The 13,325-nt window shown below is 50.2% G+C and overlaps 2 protein-coding genes across 2 annotated transcripts; both read right to left on the bottom strand.

The window, feature by feature from the left end:
* Positions 1 to 257: 257 nt before the first annotated feature.
* On the bottom strand, positions 258 to 3,171 carry gta1 (glutaminase GtaA). Its single transcript, XM_025666995.1, has 8 exons — positions 2,839 to 3,171; positions 2,465 to 2,757; positions 1,949 to 2,391; positions 1,308 to 1,891; positions 1,056 to 1,258; positions 852 to 995; positions 665 to 800; positions 258 to 614 (listed from the first exon to the last, which is right to left on the bottom strand). Exons 1-8 carry the CDS (start codon positions 3,030 to 3,032, stop codon positions 536 to 538), a joined length of 2,076 nt encoding a protein of 691 aa, XP_025530639.1. The 5' UTR covers positions 3,033 to 3,171; the 3' UTR covers positions 258 to 535.
* Positions 3,172 to 5,305: 2,134 nt separating this feature from the next.
* Positions 5,306 to 11,453, bottom strand: anxc4 (annexin ANXC4; the record flags this gene model as incomplete). The annotated part of the gene is made up of 5 exons (XM_025674992.1): positions 5,306 to 5,617; positions 5,670 to 6,863; positions 6,897 to 7,993; positions 9,824 to 10,887; positions 10,945 to 11,453. 5 exons carry the CDS (start codon positions 11,451 to 11,453, stop codon positions 5,306 to 5,308), a joined length of 4,176 nt encoding a protein of 1,391 aa, XP_025530638.1.
* Positions 11,454 to 13,325: the final 1,872 nt, after the last annotated feature.

Below are 13,325 nucleotides of genomic sequence, written 5' to 3'. Positions count from 1 at the left end.
ACCGGCTCAAAACTACTCTAGTAAGATTATGTTAGTATCACAGGAAAGAAAAGCTTGAGTGATATAGGCAGTAGTGTGACTTTAGCCGCGGTTATTGACAACTTGAAGTTCGTCCAACGCCAACGCCTGCAATGCATTACGACAAAGATCAATTGACGGGGTCAGCCTCCCTACAATTAATCCAACTACTTGCCGTATCAGGCAACATCCAACTAGAATCCTAGAACCTGCGGTCACCAAGTGATATTTGCAGCCCTGCAACAGCTCAGGTAAGGGAACGTATATACTCTGCGCGCCATAGCCTTCAATTGCGCCACCTGGCTGACAATTGAAAGCATAAACTTGGCCTAAAGATACACACAACGGTCTGGTAACAATAAAACAATTCCAAAAGTAAATGCATAGCGAGTGACCGGCACATCTGAACGAATGGGTGAAAAAGGTTGGTCCGCTCCAGGGAACCAAAGAAGGCTTCGAACAGAACAGGTCAGTTGCACAGACCAAGAATAGATGGGTATATATAACGGTGAGTAACTCAATTGCCCTGATTGAGGAGTAAGAGGGCGAAGGCGCCGCCCACAACGGGTCGGGCGATGAAGGTGATCGATGGATAGCTACAAATGTTAGCATGATTCTCAAGGGACAGAGAGTGGTCTCTACTTACTCCCCAGTAGTGGTATCATAAAGATCCGTAAGCGCTCGATTGGTGGGAGTAACATTGATCCAGTTGGCAAGGAGCTGGATGAACATGTCTCTCGTGCTGGTGGACGCGACGGCGGCAGCGAACAGCTCCCAGTCACCTGTATGATGCTTTAGAATGATGTCAACATATAATCTTCGAGTCTCCTCACCCTTGGTATATGTGTGTCGCGTGTCCAACGGTACTCCGTACGTGTTTTGTACCGTCGGATAGAATGCGCTCTGCATTTCGTAGACTGACTTGGGCACCAAGTCCAGTCCCAACTCGCGGTCGGCGTAAAGGTTGTACAAGAGACCTATGGATTCGAATTGTCAGTGGCTTTATTATATGAGAGTAGAAATCCGACCTCACGCACCATGAGAGTTGTTTGCGCCATACGACAACGTTGTATGGGCAGGGTGTGCATTGTGCGCAATGCCAATCTTCTCCCACTGTCGGATATATCGGTGAGAGATTGCTGTATAGTTTGAAGCATCAGAAGAGTGAGCCGTTTGCTTGCTGATAGTGGCCATTGCCTCAATGCCAATAATTCCTTTCAAAGCCAAATTCGTCTGGTTGCTATAAACTGAGTCAGCATTTGCTTGCAAACGAGTCGCGGGAAACGCACGCTAGACTTCCAGCAAAGTCATCAGTGGAAATCTGATTTGACGGGTACAGAGCATCTTCGATCAGATAGCTTGTCCATACATTCAGCATGTCGTAATGTGCTTCAAGGTAGGACGTATTGCCGGCTCTCTGAGCGTATGCCAAAGACATGATAACCATGTTTCCGCACTCTTCTAGGGGCATCGCCTCATCCTTGCCATCTGCATGGCCAGTAGCATTGGGATAATTACTGCCGATATCATGCATTGCATAAGAGTTAGGATACTTCCCAGATTCCTGAAACTCGTAAAGGGGCTTCATTAGGAGGTCAAGAAGCTCTGGGTTGGTGTATAGGAATATCGGATGGGCTGGGAATATGACATCAACAGTGTTGATGTTCCCGTCGGAAGAGATCTCCTTCATGAAAAGATAAGGATCTGCGATTGTTCCACACAGCTGTGTTGCACCGAATGCTTGCCGAACCGTGAGCGAAGTGATCGTCAAATAGTCCTGACCAGCTGCTGCTAGAGAGTCGGCGGCAATCTTGTCATCTAGCTCGGTGGAGAGAGAAGAAGAGGTTCCGTAGTCATTGTGGAAAAAGTCCAACTTTGATCGTGGATTGTTAGTTTTCGAAATACCCGTGGTGTTTCAGCCAGGACTTACAGCTTCAGGACCATGACTGAAATAGCTTGTCCATAGCGATGGCAGAGGTGCGTAACCCTTATCAGTCCCATTATACTGCATTGCATCGGTTTGAGCCAGCCCGATGGAGAACAATACTCCAACGGAAGAGTCAATCGACCCCAAATCGTGGGCAAACGCGAACACCGGCCAATTAGTCGAGATTGCGCGGTAGTTGGCATCCTGAGAGTTCCCTAACGTCCCGTTTGCCGAGAAAGCCTCTCTGACATCGACATCTATACCAGATTGATAGGTCATGCTTTCGTTCTCGTCGGTCGCCCAATACCACTCTCCCCAATCCGCCTGGTCGCTCGTCTCCGAGAAGGCAAGCTGGGTTTGACGGCTGACCTTGTGGTACGCGACATTGTTGCTGGTGGTTCCGTAGTCCCATGTTGCAGTTGCGGTGCGGTCTCCCGAAGTCCATTCTACTGCATGTCAGTTATCCGGAACCAAATGTACCAGATCCAGTTTACTTCGTCCCTTGCAAGAATTACTTACCCGCCGAGATATCTGCATAGACTTGCACGTCATGAGACGCGCCGTCGAGCGATCCAATTTCCACATCCACGTAAGAGAAAACGAGCGATTGTCTCTTCAAGTCATTTGGCGTAATGGGCGATAAGAAAGTGATGTTCATCTGCACCTTGTCGGCCACATTCATGGTAAAGATGCTTCTCGTAGACGTGTAAACATAGGAAGTCTGGTTGACTGTAGTAGTTCCTGGCAACCCCATCCAAGTGTAAGTAATGCCATCGACACGAACCATACCAGCCCAACCATTGATTTGTCCACTGTTTCAGATTGAGAATCAGTCAGTCACACGTGTTGGTTGAAGAAAACTGCATAGCGATACAGGATAAAGAAGTACTCACGCCCAAAACGTGGGCCATTCCCCGGCCAGATACCCTCCATTACCTCCATCACTCCCCGCAGCAAGCCAAGTGCTCAGATACGGTGACTTGACTGCCAAAGGTAAAGCTGGGGGTCGAGCAGGAGAGAATACGGATGTAGCCCCTGCAAAGGAGACCAACACCGTCACCAGTAACCCTAATATGAACCGCGTCATTGTGATTTAGCCAGCGGGTACTCAGACTAGGAGCATGGCCCTCCTTATAAATGAGAGCCGCCTGTTTCCTCGCGCAGCAAAAAGGGAATGACAAAACAGATTAAATTTTGCAGCGATGATGGCGAATGTGGAGTCCGGAATGCTGCACTGGAATGTCAAGGACGTTTGAGCACAGGATCGAGCCAGCATACCAGCGGAAAGGGAGGGGGTATTTGAAGGAGCGATGCGGTTCAAGGTAGACACGTCCTGAAGATTGCGTCAATCTCAATTAATCTAGCATGTTTCAGCGAAAGACCAAGAGATGCGTGATGCAATGCCTTCAGCCGTCGTCTGACCTCACAGTCCCCCAGGAGAAGTGCTCCCTCCTCCCCACCCCATGCACATCCAAATTTCCGACCAGTTTTCTTCGCCGTGTCAAATATGGAGAAGCTCGCTGGCATGGAAGCCATGGCTGAATGTGACCAAAACTTACCATGCAAGCTTTAATTAAGGCATCTGGTCTCGGCCGCTCTCTTTCATGCGGAACTGGGACTGCAGAACCCCCTTAGGCCAGAAGCTAATCGGCAATCCCGGCATAAAGTGATCAAGCTGTATGGAGGAATGCTTGAAATTTGGTCCAGGTGAGTCCTGGACTGAGGCTCGAACGAGTGTAGTCGTGCTGAGAGCCAGTCAGACTGAAGCCCAATTCTTAGCATTTCAGGGGCGGGTGACTACCTTCTGCAGATGAAAACTTGAACGAGTGACGATATCATAAGTTCGAACAAACGATAAACGATAGATTGAAGTGGTGACACATGATGCCAGTAAGTTTGATGAAGAGGGGGCAAGAACTCGAGCGAAATGAATAAGGTGCCTTTCAGTGGAGTAGAAAGTAGAATCCCCGAGGAATAATTGGAGATGGACGCGGAGAGAAGGAATCCCTCTCTTCAGCGAACGGAGACGACAGTTTGAAAACGGCAGGAAGTGACATGGTTCATACATGACTAGCATTCAATAGTTTAGTAAATCTGAAGGGGGCCGGTTCTCTGCAGGTAAGATTACCTCCGAAGAAAGTGCGATCGATGCCCGTGACATTTCAGTTCATGGTCTTGCTCTTTGGCTGGTATATCGAAGATAGACTGGATTCTCGTCCGTCCGTCCGTCTGATAATCGATAGTGCAGCATGCGCCGAAGTACGCTCTCTAGTAGTTGAAAGTCTAATAGCTCAGTGGGCATTGTGACCGAAGGTGGTGATGCCATCATGTGAAGGAGAAGAGAAATCGAGTAGTTCGGGGAAATTTCCCCTCATCCACCTTTTTGTTAGTGGATTCCCCCTGCGTCCAGGAACCGGGGGAGAGCTGACACTAACTGGAACAGGGAGATGAGATCCAGGGGATGATGCAGTGTGACCCAGTCAACCACCAGGATGGCTGCATGGTCGGAGATAGGCGGAAGACGAGGATGGAAGGATGGTTTGATGGTTTGGTTCGACTTAAGACTCGGATAGCGGCAAAGTTGGATTGAACTCGAGACTCTTTCTTTCTTTCATCCTTCCTCAACTTTGAGCACTTGGAGAGCAAAATAGACTCTTCCCCCTCGCCCCAGATTCTTCCGTCATTTCTCCACCTTTCAATCTTCCCCTTCGGAGAAATTCCGTTCAGCCTAATATTGCGGCAACTTCCACTCCCTCCCTCCAACAATACGTCGTGTGATATAACTTACTTGACACATGACCGGTGACTACCTCCTCCAACCCCAAAGGCACTTGAGAGTCCAACTCGGTCCTATTTACCTTGGAAAACCACGGACTTGGAGCATTCTGATCTTGAGTTCTGTGTCAGGGTAGACATTATTTGCGATCAAGCAGAGAAGATTGTGGTTTTATCAGGATAAGTCAGTGCTACCACCCCTTCCTCTGATGCATCCACGAGAAAAAAACATTCCCTCCTCATGTTGGGATAGGTCTCTTCTTCCATGAGGATACTTTGTTTACAAAAAGCATATCGATATATCTGTGTCTGCCGCCGCGGCCATAGTGGTCACTCAGTTCCAGGTATCCATGAGCAAAAGACATCATCTCAACATCAGTCTTGAAGACAATGCCAACGAGCACAGGATCCCCATTATTAGATGCCTGAGTAAGGATATACCAGCTTGAGTATCATCATCATCATCATCACCATCATAATCATCATTCATCACGCGTCAGAAGTAAGGGAACTAGTATCTACTGTCCCTTCCGGGAAGAAACAAGAACAATCCAACGAGCAACCTTCCCCAAGCCACCCAAATTTTCAACCGCGGCCAACAAGAGTCTTGGAGCTGCGAGCTAGCTCGATACAAAATTCTCCCCATTCGCTACCTCCACTACTTGTCAATACCTCTTCCGCAATGGCGTCTTCCAGTCGCTCGCGGTACCGCTGCCGGAACTCGGTCTTAACCTTTTCCAGGTGTCGTGGCTCCCAATGAAGCCGGACCAGTCGTGAGATCAGGAGCTCAGACCGTTCCTTACCCGTACGTGATTCGCGTAGCGCTTGGTGTAGAAGGAGAGCATCACGCATGGGCCGATTGATTGCCCCGTTCAGTATATGTGCAAGTGTCTCACCCTGTGAGATGGATTAGCGAAGTGAAACCTGAACGGCGGTATAGTGAACGTACGACGAGATTTTGCGACTTTTCCATCATGGCTCGAGCGAAATTGCGCTGGTAGACCTTCTCGTAAGCGCGTAGCACTTCTCGAAGATGAGGGTCGCTTCGCCGGACGATGATATAGATCATCGCCGTCTCACCCCCATGGCGCGAAACCAAAGCGCGATGTAACTCGTGCACATCTCGCTCAATAAGTTCTGGATCAAGTGGATCTCGTTCGCTCTGTCGAGTCTCTTCGAGAGCAAGCAGGACTGCCAACCGGAACTTATCTGCCTTTAGTTCGGCTTTCATACACTTTTCCAGGCTATCCGAGTACCGTGAATCCCGAAAGCATTCTTTGATCTCACTGATTTCGCCATTTGTCCGACCGAAGAGAGACTCAATCAAGAGTTCACGCCGAGATGTACTTGACTGGTAGTAGCAATTTGCCCAATAGGCCTCGGACTCCCAACGCCCCAAAGCAGTAGCATAGCATACTTTACCAAAAGCGCTGTTGCCCAGAGTCAGTCTGACGTGCTTCGCCAGGTTCACTCCCTTTCCGTGGACTTTGACGTGCTTCTTGTACTCCTTGCGCAGATCCAGAATTTCATCGCTTGTCAAGTGTGGCAGCACTTTGATCAGGGTCTTATTGTCGACATGTCGCGTATGCGATAGAGCCTGTTGCAAGGCTAGGGCATCGGGACCCGCATCGTAGAAGGTAACACGTTTTCGACCGCTACTAGGGGCTATCACGACGAGAGCGTCAGGTTCGGTGGAAGCATGTCGCTCGTGCCGTACTCGGCTACTCTCCCGTTTCACACGATCGGGTTTCAACTCCCTCTCGTCCTTACTCTTCTTGCGTCTATGTTCTCTCTTTCCCTCATCTGAACTAGTGCCCACTAGCTCTAGGTCTGAGACGTCATCATCGTACCGTGACGAAATGACGATAGGTGATGGCATCGGTGATATACTTTGGTAAGTCCCTTTGTACGGCTCCTGGAGCGGGCTGGCCGGTCGTTGGGTCGGATCAGGGCCAGCAACTGTGAGATTATGGGCCGATGATACGGAGTGGCTATGAGGTCGGCCAGCACCTCGGTTCCCAGGCGCAATCTCCACATACTGCGGACCGCTTTCCTGACGACTGGTCGGAGTTTTAGGAAGTTGAGGAGCAGCCGTATATTTGACTCCACTGTAGGGCGGATCATTTGCCTGTGTACCGCCGCTCTTCGAGTATTGAGGCGCCGCGGAATACGTGACCGGCTTAGTAGCATTTTGCGCGGCACTTTTGGATGAGTATTTCACGTTGGGATCAACTTGCGCATACTGAAACGGGGTTGGAGCAGCATATGAAGGCTTAACTGCCGCATCACTCGATGCGGAGCGTTGATGGGCTGAAGAGCCCATTCCAGCTGCGTATGTATTGGCAGCAGACACCGACAGCGGACGACCATTCTGCGGTGCATAAGGGTTCTGTGTCGAGCCTGGATCGACATATCTGTACGTGGGCATTGGGGCTGCAGCGGTTGTGGCAGGCATCTCAGGCTGAGTAGAGCCGGTTGGAAATGCACCAGGCATTGCTTGATTGGGCCTCTGAGGTAATGGAGGTACAAACCCCGGTTGCTCACACTCAGGTATCGGTGCCCATGTAGATGGTACAGTAGATGAAGCAAGAGGATCACCGTAATGTGAAGGTTGAGCGTGAGGATGCTGAGATTGCGCAGCATATTTGAAAGGGTCGGGTCTGGCATAGCTAGGGTGACTACCAGGAACCTGCTCTTTGATGCCACCCCCAGAGCGTGATGACGCACCACCCGGGGGTACACTCGGATTGAGTGCACCGGACATCATAGCACCACCATGGCGCGGTGACGCAGCGCGACTTGTGCCTTTGTAGCCGTAATAACTTCGCTCCAGGTCATCATCAGGAAGGTCACCGTAAGCAAGCGCATCATCCTCCGAGTCCGAGTACGAGTTTTCCGAATAACTCTCGTAGCGCGCATCGCGGCGATGGGCGGAAGAGGAATATCTACTGTCGCGCTTTGCACCTTTGCTTTCGCCCGAGTCAGATTGGTAGTAGTAGTCTCGACCGTGCTCGATGCCTAAGTAAGGATCCCGGCTATCAGAGGGGCCATAACGAGAATTGAACCGGTAGAAGTCACCTGGCGCAGCACCTCTGCTCCTGGATCTGGCCCTCAACTTCCCATCCGCCGGAGCGGAAGACAAATAATTGCGGTCAAGGGTCGGAGGCTGTCGACTGTCGCGAGACTTGGAACGATCGCGGATACGGCCGCCTGGAGACTTGGAACGGCCTCGCGACCGTGAGTCGCCCACCTGGAGTGACATGGATGAGGAAGCTAGGAACCGGTGGCGACGGTGATCAGAGATCAGTGCTTGCGAACAAGAGTCCCACCAAGGTTGAGAGTCAGAGTAGAAGGTCAAAATAGCAGACCAAAGTGCGAACAAGTGAAGTACCAGTAGATATGAAGTACCAGTAGATAGGCGGAGTCTCAAAAGTGCGATCGCCTAGTGTGGAGCACCGAGAAAATAACGACTGGGAAGGGCGGATATGATGACAGGAACGGGGGACCAGATCGGAGAGTCAAAAGGGCAGTAGACTCAGAAGAGAGATTAGGTAAATGTAGGTAAGACTAGGTGACAGTGTTTGACTCTAGTAACGTAAATGGAGGGCAAGGCTGCGTAAATTGCAGCGAGTGATCATCAAGGGTTCCGGGGGTTCAGCTGAGCAACAGCAGCTGAAGTCAATCGCGTCCGCATGAGGAGCGAGTGAGTGAGCGAGTAATCGCCCGCGGGGCTGCGCGCACCGCCTTGTCTGCCTTTTCTGCACGCACACACACACACAAACACACAAAAGTGTAACCAGGGCAAGAGACTACTACCAGCAGGGCTGATGCGCTTGTCCATCTTTGTTGCTGGCTTTTCGCGCCGTTAATGTTAACAACCATGCGACACGGCGACAGTAGGACCTACTCGGTACGGAGGACTAGACTACTACTATCTACTAAAGACTGAGAAGTGTTGCCCTCCAATCGAGTGGCCTGCGACCCGTTGGAGCCGCACACCGTCTTCTGCAGCCTTGAAAACCATCCACGCTGATTGCTGGTCCACCCTGGGCGGCGGCAGTCTAATCATCATCTCATGTTCGTAAGAGAGCTTGGGGTCCGGAATCCACCCGCCTGGGCCTTCTCCCCTCTCTCCCCCTCTTCAAGCGTCTGCCGGGACTAGCGCTTCGTATCATTGATTCATTAGAGCCTTTGGAGGGTCTCATGCCCACGATTGGTCCTTTGCTCCTCGTCAACTCAACTGGGCTGGGCTGATCCACTTTTGGTCGGGTGGTTGGTTCTCTTCATCTTCAGGGAAAAAAAAAAAAAAAGAAAAAAAGAAAAAAAAATAAAAAATAAAAGAGAGGGATGTTCTTGTTTACAGTAATAAGTACTCCGTACATGCATTCATATTCATATTCATGTAGTTAGTGATATCTTCGCCCAGACAGAGATGACATCAACACTAGGCTAGAAAACTATACCTGGACACCGAAATATCTACACACAGCCTTATTACCGAAACGAGTAACCAAGTTCACGGAGTTTGGCATGCATTACCCGCTATAACCGCGTCGAACCATCTCAGTACAGTAATAGGCATGAGACAAACGTGCTGGAGCCTTGGCAAGCACCACAAGTCCTGGAAGTAGCTTGACATGACAGATTAAAATAAAGGGACCAGAAGATCATCAGAAGTACAAAGAAGGAATGGAATTGGGTATGACTTGTGGACAACATGGGTAATAAAACCAGGATGAATGACCAAGCAGTCGGGTACTTAGTCGAAAGTGCCGCAGTAGCGCCGGTACGTGAAAACATGGGGTTGATATCGCATCAAAAGGTAGAGGGGTTTAAAGAGAGTATCGAACGTGAGATAGTGTACGCGAGCGACCTTGGCCCAGCATTTCTCATCGGCAATGTCGGCTGAATCGAGAAGCCGGCGGTCTCTCTTCGCATCATCAACAAGGGAAAACAGTTCACAAGATCAGGTTGTTAATAACCAATGCTGTGGCTGCAACAAGCAAATATGAGAAGATGGCGGTAGATAAATCTCAGACAATTTAGCAGGATGCAAGCCATATTTAACGACTGTCGAGAGTGCAGTGAATCACTCAAACCGACGGAGATCGGGCCCAGTCTTCCCACCGTATACCTTCTTCTGCGCAAGGTCTTTGGAAGGAGCAGGAGACGTGGCGACATGACGGTTGAGCCGGCTGGTTCTCCATCTTTCATACCAGATCACACGACTCGCTTCCCGAAGCTCGATCCGCCAGTTATTAAAGACAGCCTCCTTCAATTTGAGGAAATCGCAGTGCTCTGGATTATATGGGTCGGCAAAGCCCCACGCAAACTTGCGGCCAATGGGCTCATCTGCAGACTTCAGCGAGTATGGATCGGGAGACAAAGTGGTGAAGGGAAGCAGTTGGGGAACGGCTTGGGACTCAGGAGCGTTCTGGTTGGGTTCGGATGGGGCGGAAGACCTGGAGATTCCCTCATCATCTCCAGACTCTTCCTCGTCACCGCTTTCTGAAGAAGTATATTCTTCCTGATCTTCCAGAGTCAGGATTTCCAAGGGATCTATGTTGACCTTTTTGAGACTTTCCCAGACTGCCTTCCTCAAGTATGCCATGTGCGCTGCAGTGATTGTGTCGGCTTTGCTGATGACGGGAACGACAGTGGTCTTTCCCACCATGGTTCGTAGGACTTGCACATCCAGTCTTTCATCTAGGATGCCAATTATGGTCGAGTCGGTTGATCTTGGAGTCCCTTGCGCTGCTCTTTCAGCGGCCGCAATGTTCTGATCCAAGCGTACGGGGTCGAGAATCAGGAAAGTGCAGTGTATGTGCGTGTCTCGGGCATTGGGCGAGCGAATGACCTTCGTTTCCTCCCTCAAGGTTTCCTCGAACTTGCTCTCCAAGAAGCCTGTTACACCACGTAATTGGATATCAACAACATTCTTCTCCAAGCCCGGCGAGTCCCAGAAAGTAAGGCCTACGCGCTCACCGTCGATTTCAGTCTCAAGGTAGGAGGAAGTATAGCCTTCACCTGTTGTCGATTGACCATCTTGGTCTTCCAGGCCACTCGGCTGACTATTGGAATGCTTGCTGGGAGGCAGCTCCAGGGACTTTCTGAGAAACTTGAGGAACGACGTCTTGCCCGAATTCCCTGCGCCCACAACAAGAACACTGACGCAGGTCAGTAAGAATATTCCGATAGACATCCGCGGATTGATGACAGCTTACTTGTATGGAGTAGGATCTTTACGACGACGTAGACGACGCGGGTTGTTGACAGAACTTGCAGCGCTGCTTACATAGCTATAACGTCCACGGTTTGCCATGCTTTCGGCGCGCGCGTATGGATCGCTGCTCTCTGGCTTCACTGGCGTACTCATCGTACTGCGGGACACACTTTGCTGACGGGGCACGGGAGACTGGGTGGAAGGCGCTGCAGTGGTGTCTCGTGGTGCTTCGCCGCCAAAAGTGTCCAGGACTGGAGCTGGAGACAAGCTTGGAAGACGGGGAGGTTGGTGGTATAGCATTGATGCGCGTTGAGGGTGAGAATCCGCTTCCGTCGGTATATTCTTGCCACTTTTGCTTGCAGACGGTCTCCTCTCACCCAAGAGTTCAATCGATTTGGAGCGGCGAAGGAAGCTTAAAGATGACGCTCTGCGTTGATCCTTTGTCTCTGCGGCGACAGCGGAAGGGTCAGTCCGAACCGGAGTCCGGGGTGTTGTTGATGTGCTTGCCATTGGGTTTTATTCTGGGTCACCTCTGCTTTCTCTTATCACTTGACTGGCTGTAACACGAATGGGGGGGCAAGTGGCCAAACAGAAGTGGGGTCACTGGGAATGATGCGTGTCTCAGATATAGTCAGTAATCATTCATTCACTTTAGCAATCCCGAATTTGCTCTCAGCTCAATCTAGTCTAGAGCCCCGAAGGATCCAAAGGGTAAATTCAGCTAGAGGGGTGGTGAATTGCAGTCAGTTGTTGAATTCTTAAAGCGGTGTTATGGCACGGTATAATATGCGCTGCACCCCCTGACCGGAAGACTCATTGTTTTCAACGGACTCCTGTCCACGGGTTGCGAGATGATTGACGTACCTGATTTGCTCCAGTGGCTTCGCTTTTCTTCTAATCTCGCTTGCACTGACTCGTCTTCGCCAAACGATGGACAACGGACTAGAAGAAGAGAGCAGAGAGAACCGACACAATTATCAGATGTCTGCGCAAGCGCTTGACCCGAAATGAAACGAAAAGTCGAGCGACCAAATGTTTATTCCAATCGACTCGCACAAGCCCAGCAGGTGGATCGTCGAAATGAAAGACCTTGCTACCGCGAGTGTACTGTACAGCAAGCAAAATGAAAACGAAGGCCAGCAAGCAAATACGTCAGCACTGCGGTTCACCAGGGAATCTTTGACAGCGATGCCTGCTCAACAGCGTCCGACTAAAGCGGCGCATACAACTGAAACGGGAACAAAATGAGAAGAAGGGAAAGGGGACACAAAAGGATAGGAAGGATTGGGCCCGAGACCGAGAAGAGCGGCGCAAAGGATGATGGAGCTGAGAATAGATGATGATCGGCCAGTGAGATTGGACAAAGGCGATGCTGTCTTTATCCGGACTGGGCTGATGTCGTCGGACTGAACCTTCTGCTTCGCAGAACAGAAGCTCGACTGACAGATACACTGCAGTGCAGACTTGCAGCACGTTTGCCTTTCTCCAGGACAACTGGACTTTTGGACCTGCCTGAAGTCTGTCTTGTTTGTGAGAATCGGAACCAATTATTTTGTGTCGGTTTGCTTCCCACGTTACTTTTTTTTTTTTTCCCTTTCTTTATTCCAAATTTGTTTTCGTCTTTTTTTCTAGGTACTTTTGCACGTCTACAAAGGCGGGGAGAAGCTTGAGAAGCTTTTGAGCCGGAGGAAATTCAGGGGCAAAGCGGTAGCGAAGCTCGGTCTCTTCCAGACTCTCTGCCTCTCGAGTCTCAGCAGTGTAAGCTGGTCTAGTGCAATTTGGGGTTAGTGAGCACTGGGTTGCTTTGCTAGGGCAGGCTGTTGGGGTTTTAGCTTTGCATTGGATGGATGCTAGAGGGGCGAGCCGTTTGATTGATTACAGCTAATTAAGTTAGTACTGTACCTGTCTCTTCAAGGTTCTCTCCTACCTAAGAACTCTGATGTTGTACGACCACAGTTTTCAGACGCCTGCAGTGGTGAGCTTCTATTACCCGGAAATGAGTGTACTGTACTGTACAGTCTCCGTAACTGGAGAAAAACTCCAGGCTCACAAGGAATGAAGCTCTATTATTGACTGTGATTCCTTCGCAATTGGAATGCTGAGAGAACAGCATACGTCGCGCTAAGATGGCTGATTTATCTCGCAAAGATTAATCGAAGCATATTCAATGTGGATTAATTTTTAACGTTCATGCAGCGAGCACCGATCGAATCGCGAATTGGAGCAGATATGGTTGCCGTTCAATACGTCTCCGATACCCCTCGTATTGACCATCCTGCACGTTCGACTGACGATCAGGCGGTGGTCCTAACTCCCCAAGTACAGTCAGTACACGTGGATACTGTCCTGTCATTCCTCGTTAGGTTGTTTATCTCTTGCATC

This window comes from Aspergillus japonicus, assembly GCF_003184785.1.
Source record: "Aspergillus japonicus CBS 114.51 unplaced genomic scaffold BO86scaffold_8, whole genome shotgun sequence".
NCBI lineage: Eukaryota > Fungi > Ascomycota > Eurotiomycetes > Eurotiales > Aspergillaceae > Aspergillus > Aspergillus japonicus.
Note: the sequence above shows the minus strand (reverse complement) of the source record. Positions and strands in the feature narration are given on the sequence as shown.